Raw genomic sequence first — 19,984 nt, 5'->3', positions numbered from 1 at the left:
AGGAAGGAATCTGTGACCAAAGAACTAGAGATCATTATTGATCACAAAATAGATAATTTTTATTAAATTAAAAAGTTTTTGTACAAACAAAACTAATGCAGAGATTAGAAAGGAAGCAATAAACTGGGAAAACACTTTTACATCCAAAGGATCTGATAAAGGCCTCATTTCTAAAATAATTGACTCAAATTTATAATAGTTCAAGCCATTCTCCAGTTGATAAATGGTCAAAGGATATGAACAATTTTCAGATGAAATTAAAACTTTATGTAGTCACATGAAAAGGTGCTCCAAATCATTACTGATCAGAGAAATGAAAATTAAGACAACTCTGAGATACTACTATACACCTGTCAGATTGGCTAAGATGACAGGAAAAAATAGTGATGAATGTTGGAGGGGATGCAGGAAAACTGGGACATTGATGCATTGTTAGTGGAACAGTGAAGGGATCCAACCATTCTGGAAAGCAATTTGGAACTTTCCTTGAAAAGTTATCAAACTGTGCATACCCTTTGATCCAGCAGTATTACTACTGGGCTTATACACAACCCAAAGAGATCTTAAAGGAGGGAAAGGGACCCACATGTGCAAAAATGTTTGTAGCATCCTTCTTTATAGTGGCAAGAAACTGGAAACTGAGTGGATGCCCATCAGTTAAGAGAATGGTTGAATAAATTATGGTATGTGAATGTTATGGAATATTATTGTTCTGTAAGAAATGATCAGCAGGATTTTCAGAGAGATTTAACATGAACTGATGCTAAGGGAAATGAGCAGAACCAGAAGATCATTATACACAGCAACAATACTATATGAGGATCAATTCTGATGGATGTGGTTCTCTTCAACAATAAGAGGATTCAAACCAGTTCCACTTGTTCAATGATGGAGAGCCATCTATACCCAAAGAGAGAGGACTATTGGAACAGAGTGTGGAACACAACATAGCATTCTCACTCACTCTGGTATTTGCTTGAATTTTGTTTTCTTTCTCAGTTTTTCTTTTCCTTCCTTTCTGATCTGATTTTTCTTGTGCAGCAAGATAACTGTATAAATATACATACATATATTGGGTTTAACATGTATTTCAACATATTTAACATGTATTGCACTACCTGCTAGCTAGGGGAGGGGGTGGGGGAAAGGTGGGGAAAATTTGGAACAAAAGGTTTTGCAATGGTCAATTTTGGAAAAAATACGCATGCATATGCTTTAACAATAAATTAATTTCTTTTTTTTTATATTATAGCTTTTTATTTACAAGATATCAGCACTGACAATTGCAAAACCCTTTGTTTCAATTTTTCCCTTTCTTCCTCCTACCCCCTCCCCCAGATGGCAGGTTGACCAATACATGTTAAACATGTTAAAGCATAAGTTAAATACAATATATGTATATATATCCATGCAGTTTAAATAAATTTTAAAAAGAAATACAAATTAAAACAATTCTAAGGTATCACTTCTTTTTTTTTTCTTTATAAAACAAAAAATTTTAATAGGCATATGTTAAAAATTAAGATAATACAAAATTGTTAATAGGCACACATTAAAATTAATATATAACATATAACACAAAGATTGTTAATAGGCACATATTAAAATTAACACATAATATATAACATAAGTGTTAATAGGCACATATTAAAATAAACATATATAACACAAAGGTTGCTAATACGCATATTAATAAGGGCATTTTGGGTGGCACAGTGGCTAGAAGGCTGGTCCTGGCATCAGGAAAACTTCTCTCTGGTTGTTGCTCAGTTGTGACAGCCTTGTCCAGCCCTTGTTGTCCCCATTTGGCCTTTTCTTGGCAGAGATCTTCCCTAGTGGATCCAGTGGATCCACTTTGTCAAAGGTAAAATGACTTGTCCAGGGCTAGGCAGGATGTGAGGCTAGATTTGAATTCAGTTCTTCTTGACTCCAGGTCCTGTGCTCTATCTCTTTTTTTTTTTTTTTTGTGAGTGGATTGGGGAAGAGACATTTATTTGGTCACTCCAAATACAGGATTTGGAGGCACAGGAGTCAAGGGCATGTTACAGTGTGCCTGACCATGAGTCTAAGGTATCACTTCATACCCACTAGATTGGCTGTAAGGATAAGATACCAGACACTGACAGCCTTTCTGGAAATAAACTGCCAAGCATTCCAACTCTACAGTAGCAAAGCTGGCCACATTGTTCAATACCAAGTGTAGCTTGCCAAAAAAGTTATTTTATAGAGAACTCATGCAAGGCATGCCCTCATAAAATGGTCAGATAAAAACCAGTACTAGGACATTCTCAAGCTGTCTCTTTAGAACTTGATAATGGATGGCATGACATGGGAGACATTGGTATAGGACCACCCAGCATGGCATGCCCTCATCAGAGAAGGTACTGTGTTCTATGAGCAAAGCAGAATTAAATTAACCCAAGAAGAAATGTCAGATGCACAAAATTAAAGAAGCTACCCAAATGTTCACATGGACTATTTATTCCTCATCTGTGGCAGAGCATTCTAAGCTTGTATGGGTCTGAGCAGTCACAATCTGACACACTGCAACTCTTAATATAATATCATTTTGGTCCTCTTCAAGAATGAAGAACAACCAACCAACCAACCAATCAGATTGGCTAATGTGACAGAAAAAAAAATTGCTAAATGTTGGAGAAGATGTGGGAAAATTGGAACCCTAATGCACTATTGGTGGAGTTGTGAACTGAGCCAACCATTCTGGAGAGCAATTTGGAATCATGCCTAAGGACAATCAAATTCTGCATAATCTAGCATTATCACTACTAGTGACCCAGATTAAAAAAAAATGGAAAAAGACCTACATGTACAAAATTGTTTATAGCAGTTCTTTATGTGGTAGCAAAGAATTGGAAATAGAGGGGATGCCCATCAACTGGGGAATGGCTGAACAAGTTGTGGCATATGAATATAATGAAACACCATTGTACAATGAGAGTTGAGCTGGAAGATTTCAGAAAAACCTAGAAAGATTTACATGAACTAATGCTGAGTGAAGTGAGAAGAACTGGGAGAACATTGTATATAGGGACAGTAACACTGTGCAATAATTAACTATATTAGACTTACTATTCTCAGCAATACAGCAACCCAAGACAATTCCAAAAGACTTGTTATAAAAAATGCTATCCGCATCCAGAAAACTATGGAATCTGGATACAAGCATGTATCCAGCATTCAAAGCATGCTGTTTTTACTTTTGTAATTTTTCATGGTTTTTCTCTTTTCTGTTTCTTTTGCAATGTGACTAATGTGAAAATATGCTTATGTGATTGCACATGTATAATCTAAATCAGATTATCTTTCATCTTGGGGAGGGGGAATGGGGAAAGAAAAAAAATTGGAACTCAAAAATCTTTTTTTAAATGTTAATAATTTATATGATAGAGGGTGTTTTTATAAAAAAGAAGTCAGAGTATTGTCCCTAAATAGAAGAGGATATGACTTCCAATGAAAAATGAAGTAGCATCAAAATATCTTTTTAATTCTTGATATATATGGGTGCTATCAAACTATATAATTCTTTTTTTAATTATACATTTTTTTATTATAGCTTTTTATTTACAAGTTATATGCATAGGTGATTTTACAGCATTGACAATTGGCAAACCTTTTGTTCCAATTTTTCCCCTCCTTCCCCTCCATCCCCTCCCCCAGATGGCAGGTTGACAAATACACGTTAAATATGTTAAAGTATAAATTAAATACAATATAAGTATGTCCAAACAGTTATTTTGCTGTACAAAAAGAATCGGACTTTGAAATAGTGTACTATTAGCCTGTGAAGGAAATCAAAAATGCAGGCGGACAAAAATAGAGGGATTGGGAATTCTATGTAATGGTTCATAGTCATCTCCCAGAGCTCTTTCGCTGGGTGCAGCTGGTTCAATTTATTACTGCTCAATTGGAATTGATTTGGTTCATCTCATTGTTGAAGACGGACACATCCATCAGAATTGATCATCATAGAGTATTGTTGTTGAAGTATATAATGATCTTCTGGTCCCACTCATTTCACTCAGCATCAGGAACTCAAAGATCTTATAAATATTGTCTTATAGATGTTACCGTGACACATTTACCATGGTAATGTGATTATTGACTGCTTCACTGTCTACAAGGAAATTGGATCATAAACTTCAGAGATACATATTTATCCTCATGCTAACTAATAATACTGGTTCTTGCACTACTTACCGAGTTTCAATGTTGCTAAACCATGGGGATCTAATCTGATACATTTTGCTCTTCTCACATACCCACCAAACACAGAATGTGATACTTTTGCTATTGTATTCTGTTTGACAGGATACATCTATCAATATGAGCTTTGTTTTCATCAGCAAAACTTGATTATAAAAAAATGTATTGATGTGTTTCAAGAAGATCCGGCATGACTGGAGAACAAAAATACCCCATTTTAAACTATTCCACATTCTGTAGGTCGCATTATTAATCATATCATCTATGTCTGCTCATCCTGTGAGTCTTGTTAAAAGCTTTTGTTAAACTATTTCCCCCAATTATCATGATTTATTTCTTATTCTCCCTCCACCTACTAGAAAGAAGAAAAGTAAAGTCCTTGTACCATATGAGCATAGCCAAATAAAACAAAAATGTTTCTCATTTTGCATATTAGCCCCCCTTATCTCTGTCATGAGGTAGGGAATTTTTTCATTAGTTTGCTGGAACCATGGTTGATTTAATTTACTTGAATTCTTAAGTCAGAAGTATTTGATTTTACAAAACTAATGTCATGGTATAAATTGTTCTATTGGTCCTGTTCTCTTCTTCAGTCTGTATTAATCCATACAAGTCTTCCCAAGTCTTTATTTTTTACAGGGCAACATTTTTAAACCTTTAATTCAGCTTTATTTTGAGTTCCAAATTTTCTCCCTATCCCACCCAGAAAAAAACAGAACTTTTTACAAATTTCCATCTTAGCCATGTTTTTTTTTAAAAAAAAAAAAGGCAAAAAAAAAAAAAAAAAAAAAAAAAAAAAAAAGACAACATACTTCCATCTGCACTCTGAGTCCATCTATTCTCTATTGGAGATAGGTGGGTATATGGGTATTCCAGGAGGACTAGTACCTCTGGCATGAGGAATTTCAGTTGCTCATCCATATTTTGTGTCCTCCTGGCACTGAGCTCTCACCTGTGGCTCCAAGAAGCAGCTACATGCCAGTAAAATCTTGGCATATGGGCTAAACCAAATTAAGGGTAATCAACAATCCACAAACCTTTCAGTGAGTTAGAGGTGTATCTACCCCAAGAATATGAAGATTCTTCCTCCTTTCCTCCTGTCCCGAAATGGGTGGATGAAAACAATTTGTTCCAATAGCCACGAAGGCAAGAGCTGTGGAGTGCGTAAGAGCTTGATCAAAATCAAAAATGCCAAGGTCATCCACTGCAACCTGGGCCATTAGGCTTGGACTGAACCTTGCAGATTGCACATGTATTTGCCCAGGGAGTTGTGCTTCATATCTCCCTGAAGCCTGAAGGGCCAGCCCATTTGTAATTACTATAGATCAACTTCATTTGCCTTTTGCTACCAGTCCCCAAAGTCCACATGATTGATGTTTTGAGTGACTTCTTTCTTTCTCCAAGAAACTAATGTAGTTTGCAGTTCATGTGAATACACTTGTGAAGAGGTTCGGCTCCCCTCAATTCCCAGTCAGGGAGTCAAATGATGAGGTTTGGTGCAGAACAGGGAGTTGTGGGAACCCCCTTCTGGTGGCGCAGGTTCTTCATAAATGAACTTACAAATGTGAAAAGTTAAACTGGCAAAGAAAGTTTATTATTAAAGATCTAGCAGACAAATCCTCTAGCAGAGAATGCTTCCAGCAGAGAAATCCCAACAGAGAGGTGAATAAGATCTTATTGGGAAATAGATGAGAAAGATAAAGAGGGAGTCAGGCTGAAAGAGAATATCATTTCAGCGGGAAGGGGTTACAACTATGCCAAGGGGAGAGAGAGGTGCCTTGCCATGGCATGTTAGGTCCTCTGCAGGGAACTGAGCTGAGGGAAGCTTGTTTTATGGACAGTTCTTGGTGGAGGCTGGGAGCAGTTTGAGCTGGAATCAGAATAGAGAATAGAGAATATTGAATGAGTGTCTCTGGGTTAATCTCCAACTCAATAAAGTTGGAATCTTCAGTTTGGGCTAAGTAGGAGAGGTCCTGAACTCAACTAGTCCCATCCAGATAACAAAATGAAACCACTTTATCTTGATTCCCTGGGGCGGGTCTCTCGAGGAGAGCTTAGCATTCCCCCCCAAAGTCAGAGAAAAAGAGTTTCAGGGCTCCCCTCGTCACTAGCATTTCGAAAAAGCGATGGTTATTTTGTTTGCAATTCTAGAGTGCATTATGTTTATATGAACTTGATAATTACTGGTTTCTAAATCAAAAAATGAGATCTTAATTTACTAGTAATTAAATTAGATTTTTTTTAAAATTTAAAAACGTTACTTCTAATATGGCTTGGAACTTACCTTTTTCTTCAAGCTATGGATAAATCTGATCCTTTTGTTATTTTAGAATATGAACAAGTTTCCTTCTCCCTACCTTTGAGATACTAAAATTTCAGTTTCCTTAAGCTTTTATTAATACTCTGTTGATAAGTGATCTGGGGTATTTACCACCAAAGGAGAATCCCAATTTTACTTTTAATCTTTGAAAAACAGGATGAAAATTCAGTGAGATGGCTTTAAAAATACAGTCCAAATTTGGAAATGTTTAATATGATTGTATTGGTATAATCTTTATCAGCTTGTTTGGGGAAGGAGGAGAGGAAGGAAGAAGGGAGAGAACTCAAAATCTTATTAAAAAATGAATGTAGAAAACTATGTATATGTAATCGTAAAAAATAAAATGCTATTTAGTTGGGGGGAAATAAAAATACTGTAACATTTAATGGCATTTTTCTAAATCATTATCAAAGAGGATTGCTACAATATATCTCTTTGTTCCTGTTTCTTTCCCCCATTTGTGCTTTGAATAATGTCAACCTGAAAGACAGGCTTATTCCATAAATCTTAGTCAGATGTGGTTCTACAATTTAATATAATTGGTTGCCATCTCAATTTACTATTGCAACAAAACATACTACTATTACTAGAATTGGCTTTCCTATCACTTGGCATATTTCCACTTGACCAGACTAGCAATAATATTATGTGTACAAGGGTCAAGAAATCAATTTTAAAATTGATCAATCAAGAAGAGCAAAACATCAGTATGGTAGTTTTATCATCTTTTTCTTCAGATGAGTTGCAGCTGATTTTTTTTTACCTTTGGTGTTATGTGGTGAATATAAGCAAAATGTAATAATGACCTAAAGTATCGGGGGCAGGGGGAACGGTGTTATGACACATCATTACAATACATCTGAAAAGCCAAAAGGAAATGATCTGTGGGTTGTTTTTGAAGAGCTCATGTTTTGGCTTTTCGTGTTCCTTGAGGTCATAGCTATTTGGATTTTTTCAAGTCTCAGTGCCTTGCATATATGAGAGCTGTGATGTGATGATGTGCCATATATTTCTATATAATTTGGATAAATATTCAGTATATCTGGCAGGTTTCATTGTTTTAAAACCAATTGTCTTGGACATATTTATTACAACTGTGTTTTTTGAGATATGTCTTCATGATGTTGATGTAAATTGTGTCTCCTTTGACTTTTGGGGGGAAATAATGGGGGTGAATCTTGAAAAACTCTCCTCTGGGAGAGGCCCACCTTCAGGGAATCAAGATAAGTGTTCTCATTCAGTTGGAGATCAGGCCAGGGATATGGTCGCACCCTCCATTGAGTTGAGTCACTTCTAGGAGCTCATACACCTAAGATAAGTGATCTCTTTTTTATTAGAGGTCTAAAATCGGGCATTGTCAACAATTGAGGAATCTCATTCAATTTTGATTTGAAACTGAAGCCTCAGACTGCTAATAAATATAGCACTGAACCCCAAATCTTTGCAGAAGCCGAAACAGGATTCTGCTTGCCCAGGAAGCTCTCTTCTTGGCAAAACTGCCTGCTAGGATTTCTGCCCACTGTGAAGATATTTTCTTCTCAGTGCTAATCTTTGCTATCTTCCTAATAGGACCTTTTGACTAAGAAGTTTAGCTTGCTAGCAAAGCTGGCTTCTCAGTGCCAAGAAAAATCCCTTTTGCAACACAGATTTTGGAGTTTTTGAATTCGTGCTCCTACCAGAGGGGATTCCCCACCCCAATTCTCATATCTCATCACAACTACCACTAACCTCATTACTGTCACTTTCCAGTAGAATCCCCTTGTTTCCAGCAAAGCATCAGTTAACAAATCCCATCAGCCATGGCCATGACCGATGAGGTGCCTGCTTTATTCCATCTCTGTAGTCTACCACCTCTCTATTGAGAAGAGATACATTCCATTGTTAGTCAAGAGTCCAGATTGCATGGAATGGAGTTCTGAAGTTTTTTTTAAGATCATCTTCCTTTAACTTTTCGTGACCCATTGTAACCCATTCTGCCCACCAATGCCTGAAGGTATTCTGGGTACATGTCACTATTATTCTTACTTCCCCATCATTGCACAAGCCAGTCCTGCTACTCTTTACCTGTCCATAAAAAAACTTAGCCTGGCTTTTTTCTTTTTGTGAATTCCTCCATGGACTTCACTTGCCACAGCCCTCCCTCCTTTCTCTGAATTCTATTTTAGTCAGTACCAGAAACTTTAACATTTTGTTTTTCATTCTTTTCAATCTGGTCTCACTCTTCATGACCCCTTCAAGGGTTTTCCTGGCTGAGATACTGGAGGGGTTTGCCATTTCTTTCTCTGGTTCATTTTACAGATTAGAAAACTGAAGCAAATAAGATTAGGTAAATTTGCTGTTTACTAAACTTCTAAATTGTTTCATGTGCTAATTCACATTACTTTTGCTTCTTCCTATAAATTGCCCTTGGGTCTGAAGGACACTGGGGACAGGGAAAGGTTTTCATATTTCTTTTGTAATCACATTTTATCAAACACAAAAATATATTAGTTTCAATAGAAGTTGTTCCTTAAAAAAACAAACCAAAAAAAAAAAAAAAACCCAAAAAAAACCACCAAAACCCAAACTATTAGGTAAAGACTGAGGGCAGCATATATACAAGCACATATACATATGTGCCTGATGGAGGAGTCTTTTCCTGGTATCACAAGGTAAAGAAGTAGAGAGGGCAGATCTGTCACGATGGTAACTACTTGAGGTGCTTAAGAAATAATAGGCATCTTACTACAAAGCCCTTCACTCCTTTCTTTCCTATTCAAGGCTAAATATGGCTGCTAGGATGTGAGCAATGGCAGAGGATCTATGGGAATACTTTGCTAAATAAGCCAATCAAAAAGCATTGGTTAAAGTTGCTTACTTGGTGATGGGCACTGTATTAAGTCCTGAGAACCTAAAAAAAAAAAAAAGCAAAAATAGTTCCAGTCTTCAAGGAACTCGCATACTAAACAGGGTAGACAATAACTGGGTACGTCCAAGATACAGAATAAATGGGAAGTAGTTTCCAAAGAAAAAAGGAATAGTAGGTAGGGGACTAGGAAAAGCCTTTTCCAGAAGGTGGAATATGAGGTGAGATTTGAGGCAAGGAAGACAAAGAAATTAAAGAATTACAAAGAAGGAGAGCATTCTCAGCTTGATGGACAGGCAAGGCAACAAGTACAGAGTGGGAGTGGGGGATGATTGATATCTTTGTGAGAGAACAAAGTATGCCACTGTAGCTAGATCGTAGAATTTCTGGGGGATAATAAAGTAAGAACAGAAAGACAGCAAGGGTCCAAGTTGTAAATGGCCTAAATGCCAAACAGTACTTTCTTTATGGTCCTAGAGGTAAGAGACCCATTAACATTAACTGTCTGGCAGAGGTGATGTGGTCTGAGTTGAGGATGGATCAAGAAATGAGATATGGACCCATTAGGAGGACATTATTGCAATATACCAGGCAATAAGTGATGAGGAGCCTCTATAAACAAACAACAAACAGTGACCAAAAAAATCAATTAAAAAAAGGTGAAAATACTATGCTTTGATCTACATTCAGTCTCCACAGTTCTTTCTCTGAATGTAGATGGCACTTTCTATCACAAATCTATTGGGATTGAGGCCATTAGATTTAGCAATTAAGAGATCATTAGACTTGGGAGATGTTTAAGTTGAATGATAAAGTTGTAAACTAGAATGCAGAGGGTTTATGAAAATAGATGAAGTGGAGGTAAAATACAGGATAACAGATCGTGAGAATTTTTTAAGTTTAGGAGAGATGTGGGGCTCATTGTAAGCAGCAGGGAAGAAAAAATTATTGAAGACTGAAGAGTGGGTATGATAGTGAGGGCAATCTGCTGGAGAAAACAAGAAGGGATATATCAAGGTTGCATGTAGAAGAATTGTCCAAGAAAGGTCACATCTTCATTTAGACAGCAGGAGATTGTGGCCATGGGAGGAGTGAAGGGAGATTAGAGGAAAAGAGGGAGATTTGGCAAATGAACCCAGTTTTTCTAAATGAGGTTCTTAATTGTGAGGCTAGGAATGCTGGCATTTGCCGCCCGGAAAAGGGACAACGCACAGAATTAGCCATAGTTACTACTATAGCGAGGACATATGGGACAGTATGTCTATATGTGATTGTTCCTTGTTTTAATTCTTTTAAAATTTAATTCTTTTAAAAATTTATAAAGCAGGGGGAGGGGGGGGAAGGAAAGGGGGGACAGCTAGGTGGTGCAGTGGATAGAGTACCAGTTCTGACCTCAAGAGGACCTGAGTTCAAATCTGGCCTCAGACACTTAACACTTCCTACCTGTGTGACCCCGGGCAAGTTACTTAACCCCAATTGCCTCAGGGAAAAAAAAAAATTTATATATATATATATACACACACACACACATATATATATATATACATACACACACACACAGACACACACATATATATATATATTCCCTAAAATAGGGAATTCATTAGGAAGGCCTAGAAGGACTGTCTTGATGCACTTAACATTACTTTGCTTCCACATTTTACAATCCAGCCAAATTACAGTTTCTTACTTCTGTCACTTAGTTTTCTGTCTCCATGTCTTTGTAGTAGCTATCCATCACTGCCTATCCTGAAATTTGCTCTCCTACCTTCTACCTTGCCACCTTCAAGTTCTTTTTTTAAAAGATGTAGTTCAAACACTATCTTCTGGGAGATCTTTCCTGATTGCTGGTGCCTTCCCTCCCAACTACCTTTAACTTAACCACTCTAATGGTATGTGTAATTTATTAACTTTTGATTTATACTGTTTTATCTATTTTTCTATGTACTTTCCTTCCTCCTCCTTAAAATATAGCTTGTTTTGTCAGGATCAAATCATTCTGGGTCTCTGGATCTACAGTGTCTACCTACCACAATGTCTGGCACATAGTACGTATTTAATAAATATTGTGGGCTTAGTGTTAGTGTAATTCAGTTTTCTCAATTTCTCTAACTATTCTGAATCTGCCTTTTGCCCTCTGGGATTTTAGGCTGTTTCTCAGCTGTAGGTATTACTCTATGGAGCTCAATGTCAAGGAACTGAAATACAGCTCATGGGAGGGAGGCAGTGCAATAGATGCCACTGGGTATTGGGGGTTTCCAAGCTTTATAAACGGGTAAAGGATTGCACAGTAGCTATGAGCCATGTGGAGTAGGGAGGAAATGACTGAGTGACTTGTTTGTTATCAGGCTTCTTGTTAGCAAGAGAGGCAGTTTTATGGTTTGAATACCATAAGAGATCCTAAATCCCAATCAAAACTATTGGAAGCAGTGAATGAGAGGTTTGCCTTTGTTCCTATTGTTACCTGATCTACACAGATGTCAGGGTGAAGGCAACAGGAGATGATTCTCTAAGCCTATAGGAGCATGGGGGAGAGGTTGAAGATGGGGAAATATGACATCTATTGCATCACTGTTACATTACAAAGGCTTAAGAATAAGAAGAAAATTGGCTTTGTATTATCCCACCCTCAGCCAGTCTCTCTCCTTGCTCCATCATAGATTACACTTTTTAGAGGTGATAGAGGAAATGGCTAGAAGCTATTCATTGGCTAACAAGGTTGAACATTTGAAGATTTCCTTACATCAACTGATCAGGTTTTATGTGTTAAATTTATACAAATCTTTTCCAGTATACACGGTTATATTTTTCCTTTAAAGATCTCATTTTGGGATGGGACCTGTTGAAGAGGTTAAACTATTTAGTTCAATACCAATGGGAACTAAAATGCATAGTTTTTATGCATTTTAAACTGCTCTAAAAATAAGACATACTTAACAATCAAAAAAGAAACATGTCTTTATGCCAACATATTAAAACCTACCAAATGATTTCTTATATTTATTGCTCTAATGTCCAATTACAAAAATTTTGCTTTATTATTTGCGTCACCCACATATTTCTTTTTTTTTTTGCTGAGGCAATTGGGGTTAAGTGACTTGCCCAGGGTCACACAGCTAGGAAGGGTTAAATGTCTGAGGCCAGATTTGAACTCAGGTCCTCCTGACTTCAAGGCTGGTGCTCTAACCACTGAGCTGCCCCACACCCACATATTTCTTGCCAAAAAACATTAATAAGTGGGAATGTTCAGGAATGTATATGTATATATACATACACACACATACATATATGTTTAAATCTTTATAAGAAAAATATTTATGTTAATTGTGATTTTATGGATATGGCTTTCAATAGTTTATATCAAGAATCACCTGGATAACATTTTGAAATTATTGAGAAAACATGTATTTAAATACCTTAAGCAGCTTTAACATCCTAGTGGTACCAGACAAACCTTTTACTCTGGCCAAACCAATTTACCCATTATCTCTTTTGATCACCTTTCTACTTTCCTGCCTTTCTACCTCCATTTAAAGCTTGGCTTTGGAATATTTTCTCCTTTATTGTATGTACACAAACTATTCAAATGAGATTTGTAAAATATTACAAGCTTAGGTAAGTTTGCTATATGGTATGGTTCTTTAGGGAACTGACAGATTTATATCTCCCATAACATTCAACAGTATAACTTTTATCTGATATGAATCTTACAGGCACAAATAAATAATATCTGCTGAATTAAGAATAATCTCAGGCTGAATTAAGAAATTCCATAAACTCTTTTTTTCTCTGAAAATTTAGAATTCCTTCTATAAAAATTAGCATATGAAACTTTACACAAGTCATTTCATAATCATTTCTGACAAGTCACTACTTTAAAATGTTATTCTGAAAAGCAGAAGTTATATAAATGCATGTATTTATGTGTGAATATTCAGACTCTGCAGAATAGTTAACACTAGCATTATTGCCTTAGAAACTTTGTTTAAGTTGTTGAAAGATTAGTTTCCAAGTTAAGCATAGAGTAATCAAATTATCCAACTTCACATCAGAATTAATTGAACTAAGTAACCAACTTTCTGATGATACACCTATTCTGTACAATAAAAGAACAACTGATTCATAAAAATAATTCAGGTACCAATAAAACATAATTATCGACAATCTAGTGACCATCATTTATAAAATTTGCATTTAATTTTAAAACAACAAAATTTTCCTCTGGATTCAAGAGGAAAAAAGAAAAAACTTAAACACCTTAAAAGCCAGATATACTTTTAAACCAAAGTTCTGGAAGAAAGTTAGTTACAAAATTTTCAGATTACAATAAAATGTTCTTAAATAACCTGTTGCATGATGTGTGTGTGTGTGTGTGTGTGTGTGTGTGTGTGTGTGTGTGTGTGTAAACACATTTTTATTTCATTAAATTTTAAAATTTCAAGTAGCTTTTGATATAATACTTCAAAAAAGTATATTAAAAGTTTTTAATTTTGTTATAACTACACTCTAAATTCTCTAATAGAAGAAACTTCTCTGTAAAGTTTAAAATTTGATTTATCTAACAACTTGCTAATAATCTTTTTTTTGGTGTCAAAATTAAAATGGCATATATCAGAGAATTTTAAAAATAGTCATATTACACAAATACACAAAGTAATAGATTCTGTACAACATAAAAAATATACATACATAATACAACAGGCTAAATATCTTGATAAAGCTGGCAGTCAGTGAAAGAAATCTGTGTTCACAAGACTTCTTCAGAATCATTCATTTCTCTCAGTAGGCATTAACTGTCCATTAAGCTTCAAGAGCAGTTTTACGACAAGACCTGCCTACAAAAGATGTTAGTATGAAATTGATCATAAATTAATATATATAAAATATATCTATGGCAAAGTAACATTACCCATTCTTTTGAGAGCAGCCTGTTCCTTGACAGAAAGCTTTATGGAGCAACTAAGAAATGACTGACTATTGATTAATAAGGCTGCTGAAAGGACTGATAAATAACCCAGCTGGACGAAGCCAAAGACTGGAGGGGGGAGAAGGACATAGAGTTTGCAAGAAGGAGATGAATTGTTACTACATTGGCAAAATAGCCCATGCACGTGGCCAATTAAGATAAATTGAAAGGAAAAATTAGTAGATGCTCAAGGCAAGCTCCAGATCTGCCTTTTCTAAATAAGGACAGAGCTTCATATTTTAAACAAAGGAAACCTCTCCATCTTGCTTTTAAAACATGTTACTTTAAGTTAAGCACTTACATAGGAGAGACTTTTTGAAATGAAGTATTAGTGTTTTAGTTTTAAAAGAATGGGCTTTAACAAATACGGCAATTTGGTTCTATCAGTTATCTCTTAACATTAAAGGAAGACCTACCTGTTTGGTGTGTACTATAAAGCTCATTTTATTTTCCAGACTGTGAATCTGAAAGCAGGTATCAGCATCTCCCAACTGCCACATAAAGCAACCATATTTGAGACTGATGAGTAAAGTCTACAATAAAATCGGAAATGGTCATTGATTTTAGATAGTAACACTGGGCTTTTGATTGGAAAACTTTGGAAACAAGGTAGTCTCCAATTAAGTCTCAGTGGAAGAATTACATTTATAGCATAATAAAATAACAATCACAATGACACTCCTTGGTCAGCAAGAAAAGGTTAAATCATGCTCATTATATTCTGTTTTAAGAAGGATAACTTCTATACATCAAAAGACTATCCTCATTTTAGGAAACTTTCCATAAAAATTAGTGCAAATTTAACATATATGTGACTTCTAGGGATATATTTCAATTAGCTGGAAAACAGGCAAACTAATTTGACTAAAGTTATCTTCTTGACAGATCTGAATTATGCAAAAAAGTTAGTTTTTTAAAACTTTAGTTTATCACAATTATTTACTTTTTACTTTAGTGTCAAAGGCAAAACAATATTTTCCTTCAAATATACTTATTAGAGGATTCAAAAAATAAACTGAAAAGATTTCTTAGTTAAAATGATGGTGCTATTGAATACAAATGGGCATAAATACATAGTGAATAAACTTAGAGCTTCATGATACTTATTCTAATGCTGAGCCTTCTCTCATAGGGAAAAAATATTGTGAGATTGATAAATGATTTAACATTTGAAAAACTTAAGCCTTTATACATTAGGAATTTTAAAAATTAGCCTATTTGTTACTTTAACTGATATGAAAGGTGGGTCCTATTTCATTTGGACTGTCAAAAGCAACTGCACATTTATTTACCTTTGTTTCCATATTAAGGAGATGTAGCCCTTTTATATTTACGCCTACATAAACTCGAATGACTTTATGGCTGCTAGAACTTGCTTTGGTAAAGACTTGTCCTGTAAAAAATGCTGCTCCATATGTAGGAACTTCCCAGCAATTCTGTAAGAACATGCGTTGAAGGTGGTGCATTTCCTTACTGACACCTTCACTTGTACTAAGATTCTGGAAGCCGAGATGAAGGGGGGCGAGGGGGGATGGGGAGGGGAGAAGAAAAAGGTTAAATAATAATAAAATTTCATTACTCTAACCATCACATTACAATGCCACAAATAAAACAATTTCACATAACCAGCACTATTTAAATTTGAGAAAATTATTTGTGTCTTGAAGATTTTCTCAGATTTTGGTTGGAAATTGCCTAACAGTGACCCAGAACTATTCTCTTCTAATAGACCCAAACTATACAAGTATATATATATATACACACACACACACATATACATATATACATACACCTTTAACGAGATAATTAACTAGGAATTCCTCTTAAAATTCCAGGAAAGTGACAATTACCTAGTTAAAAGCACATTTCTTCCTAATATGTATCTATTTATGAAGTCACAGATTTGATTGGTCAGGGTCTGTCCTCCACCAAAGTGATGCAATCCTTATTTCAAATTAGCGGATTAGACAAGATGTCTGGGAGATCCCTTTCAGCTTTAAATCTAATAACCTCTAACCCTTCAATCCCTTCTTCTCCTCCCATGATTTTCCCAGTTTTGAGAATGGCTTCAACAGATTCACTTCATTTTTGTGGTTATGAGATTATCAAATTAAGAAAAATATTTAAAAATTCCAAGTTAATAAAATATCAAATAGTATATAAAGAGTTTTAAATATTTCTATTAAGTGCTTACCTTGTATTCGTGAAGTATTCTATTTGTCCAGTGAGGTGCCTTACTTTTCAATTTGGTGATTGGAACTATGGATTTTAGATTTTCTTCACTATAACAAACAAATCAACATATGTCAAATAAATAATTTATCAGCAAAGTACAACAATGATTCTGTCAAACATAAAATTAAAATTTTAAAATGTTAATTTCAAGCTGAATATCTAAATATATTGTAAACAATCTTGTGTGATTTAAGTTTCTTAAAGGCAAGAATGGTTTCAATTTTGCCTTTATATCCCTAACATATAACATAGTGCTTAGAACATAAGAAGTACTTGACGAATGCTTTCTGTTTGGTCTGTATAGAACCAGACAGTTCAACTTAAAAAAACCATAAACCTAGCCTTTCATGTTCCATTTAGAATACTGTTATTTCCTTCTGTCATTAGCTCTAATACACCCCCCCACTTCCACTCCAAGACGCTGCAAAATTCTGTATCAAATCAATTTCTTAAAAATTCTCATAGGCATTATTTCTAGTAACTGGAATGTGTTTAAATTAATCAAATTATCTTTATGTAATTAATGTAATTTAAATACTTACTTGAGGAAACCTTGTTTGTGCTTTTTACTTTCATAATTCCCATAAACTATCTGCAACAGTAGACTTGCCAGTGTTATCAACTTAGCATCAGGAGATGTATAAAAGCCTTTCAGCAAATTATATCTGGCTTCATCAAAGAGAATAAGAATGGCTAATGGGTCTTCAATCTTTGCAAGGGGAAAGAAAAGTATGATTAACATACTATATTTTCTTATTACAAAGTCAGCAAAACTTTTCAGTTTACTAAGAGGGAAAAAATAAAGGTACTACTTGAACATCAGTGAGGTATTGCTACTGAAATTAATGACATTATAAATATGGGTAATTTCCAATATTTAAATTAGTTGTAATATTTTGCTAACGCTATACTATCTTTATACCTTATATGTTGTTAAATCTCTAGAGTATCTAAATATATCAGTTATATACAAATGTTTCTTTTTTGTTCTTCAGAATAGGCAAAACTTAAGATAAATATTTCATAAAAATTCTAATTTATAATGACATAAATAATGGTTGTTTTTATACTGGATATAACTAAAATGAAAATATCTTTATCTAGCTAGCTAGTGATATAGTGGATAGAGTATCAGACCTAGAATAGAGATCCTGAATTCAAATTCAGGCCTCCAACATGGAACTAGCTGTGTGATTCTGGGCAATTCACTTTACCTCTCTGCCTAAGTCTCCCCATCTGCAAAATGGGGATAATTAATGATATTCTCGTAAGCAGCAATATGGGGAAGTAAGATTTTTTTTATAAATATGGATCAGCAGGCATTTTCAGTCATGTTCAACTCTTTGTGGTCCCATTTACCATTGCTTGGCAGAGATACTAGAGCAGTTTGCAATTTCCTTCTTCAGCTTACTCTACAGATGAGGAAATTGAGGCAAATGTGGCTTCCTACTTCAGGCCCAGAGCTTTATCCATTATGCCATCTAGCTGCCTTAAGTATGGATAAAGACAGTGAAATTTTTATGGTTTGAAATTTTTTGAACTTATTTGCAAATACTTTTAAAAATGAAAATCACTGTAGAAAAGAGACAAAATGAGAAAATCTGGGCTATATTTTTTGCTGCCATGAAGTTACTTGATCTTGAAATGAACTATTTTCTCCCAATTTCTACAAGTATTATTAGACCCTCATACCTATTTTATCTTCCTTCTAGTGGATCTTAGTATCAAGTCATTACCTTGCCAAATTCATCCCACATTTAGCAGCCAAAATAAGCTTCCCTGAGTGCTATTTTTAAAACTGCATTTCTATTTCTGAAATTCTGTTTAAAAATCTCTTAGGAATCCTATTCCATATCCTACCTTTCTAGCTCAACAAGCAAGCAGTCCACTACACTGACACCATTCCCCCCAATCTAGCCAATCTTATTTTTAGTAACAAAGGCAGATTTTCTACTTTAGAGAAGTATTTTTTCTACTTTAGATGGCTATCAACAATGTTTGCAGACATCTTTTAGCTATTTCTAGATGTATAATTTCCTTTACCCACAAACTATTATGCATTCGATTCCCTCCTCCTTTTTAAAACTTATCTCTCTAAGGAAACATTCTTTGGTCAGTTCTATAAAAATTATCTATTCTTTATTTTGCAAATTCTCAGGTCTTACATACCTAGTGTGCAATATATTTAAATCTATAAATCTCTCTTACATTGTAGCTTCTTAATTATTGTTAAGTAGCAAAAGAAGCTATGCCATGTGTGAAGAGTAGAGAGAAGGTTAGTTTGGCTAGACTATAGACCTAGTAGCAACTTAAGTAACAAAGACTAACTAGAATGATATATTGTTTATCCCATTCTCACATGACATTGATTTCTTCTGCAAGAGCTATGTAGTTGGAGAACTTTTCATTCCACACAGCTAGGAGAGGATGAATATAATTATATGTTAACATCTATTAAAATTGTTTTTAAGTTTTAAGTTTAAGTTTTAAGTGAAAGTACTTATTCTGTTTATTTATATTGTTTATCCAGCTACCTCATAGCTCCTCTGGTTAGTTCGTCTAAATTTTCTGTTATCTGTCCCCAAGTACTTAGTAGAGTGCTATATGGTAGGAGGTACTCAATAAATAGAATTACTTAAATGGAATCACTATCATGAGGATTTATATGCAAACCTTTTTCTCAACTTCCAGTGGAAGTCTCACATCTCTTCTTAGGAAAAGCTGTGGCGTTTCCCTTTGAGGATCCAAATTTGTCAATTCATTCAATATTTCTGGCCAGTCACGAACATGTTGTAAAGGTTTGTGATAGGGCTTCAGCTGAAGGCCTGAAAAAAAAAAAAAAAAAAGCTTTCCTTTTAGAAATGATTACATAACAGTGACTCAATTTTATCTACGCATAAGAATTGCAAGGAAAATAATTAATCTAAAACCTGAATTCATATAAATTAGAGGACAATCCTTCCCTTCTTTAAAAAATAATATACAATAAGTATAGAGCTACTTCAGTTTAATGTCATCTTATAAATAATTTGAAAATGCCTTAAAACAAAACAGGAGATATTAAATTTATCCAAAGTCCTTAATAATCTCAAAGCACTTTTTGATTATATTCCAATTGATAGATTTTACAAGAATCACAAATATTTTAGCCTTTAGAGAGATCACTGAGTCCAACTCTTTCATTTTATAGGCAAGAAAAGAAAAGGGAATTGTCTAAAGTCATACTTAGTTAGTGGCAAAAATGGAAACAGGATCCAGCTTTCTGCCTCCCAATCTAGTGCACTTTTCACTATATTACACTTTAAGATAATTAGACTCCAGATGACCAGTCTAACCAGATTCAATCACTTCCCTAACAAATCAACAGATATGGATTACTTTTCCTTCATGGTAA

The 19,984-nt window shown here is 34.8% G+C and overlaps 1 protein-coding gene across 7 annotated transcripts in view; it reads right to left on the bottom strand.

The window, feature by feature from the left end:
• The window catches only part of KRIT1 (KRIT1 ankyrin repeat containing), a 55,536-nt gene that overhangs the window by 1,713 nt on the left and 33,839 nt on the right, over positions 1-19,984 (bottom strand). For 3 of the 7 annotated variants that reach the window (XR_007954291.1, XR_007954289.1, XR_007954295.1), the window contains 6 exons: positions 19,264-19,415; positions 17,133-17,299; positions 16,550-16,637; positions 15,648-15,854; positions 14,772-14,888; positions 14,079-14,224 (listed from right to left, as the gene is read on the bottom strand). Coding sequence is in view for 1 of the 7 variants with exons in the window: in XM_052001119.1 (XP_051857079.1) it covers positions 14,156-14,224; positions 14,772-14,888; positions 15,648-15,854; positions 16,550-16,637; positions 17,133-17,299; positions 19,264-19,415 (800 nt within the window). In the remaining 6 variants the exon portion in view is untranslated. Of the gene's footprint in view, positions 1-5,003; positions 6,095-8,272; positions 9,435-13,918; positions 14,225-14,771; positions 14,889-15,647; positions 15,855-16,549; positions 16,638-17,132; positions 17,300-19,263; positions 19,416-19,984 lie in introns of those variants that run through there. The other 4 variants (XR_007954292.1, XR_007954293.1, XR_007954294.1 and 1 more) reach the window with 4 other exon arrangements.

This window comes from Antechinus flavipes, chromosome 5, assembly GCF_016432865.1.
Source record: "Antechinus flavipes isolate AdamAnt ecotype Samford, QLD, Australia chromosome 5, AdamAnt_v2, whole genome shotgun sequence".
NCBI classification, from domain to species: Eukaryota; Metazoa; Chordata; class Mammalia; order Dasyuromorphia; family Dasyuridae; genus Antechinus; species Antechinus flavipes.
Note: the sequence above shows the minus strand (reverse complement) of the source record. Positions and strands in the feature narration are given on the sequence as shown.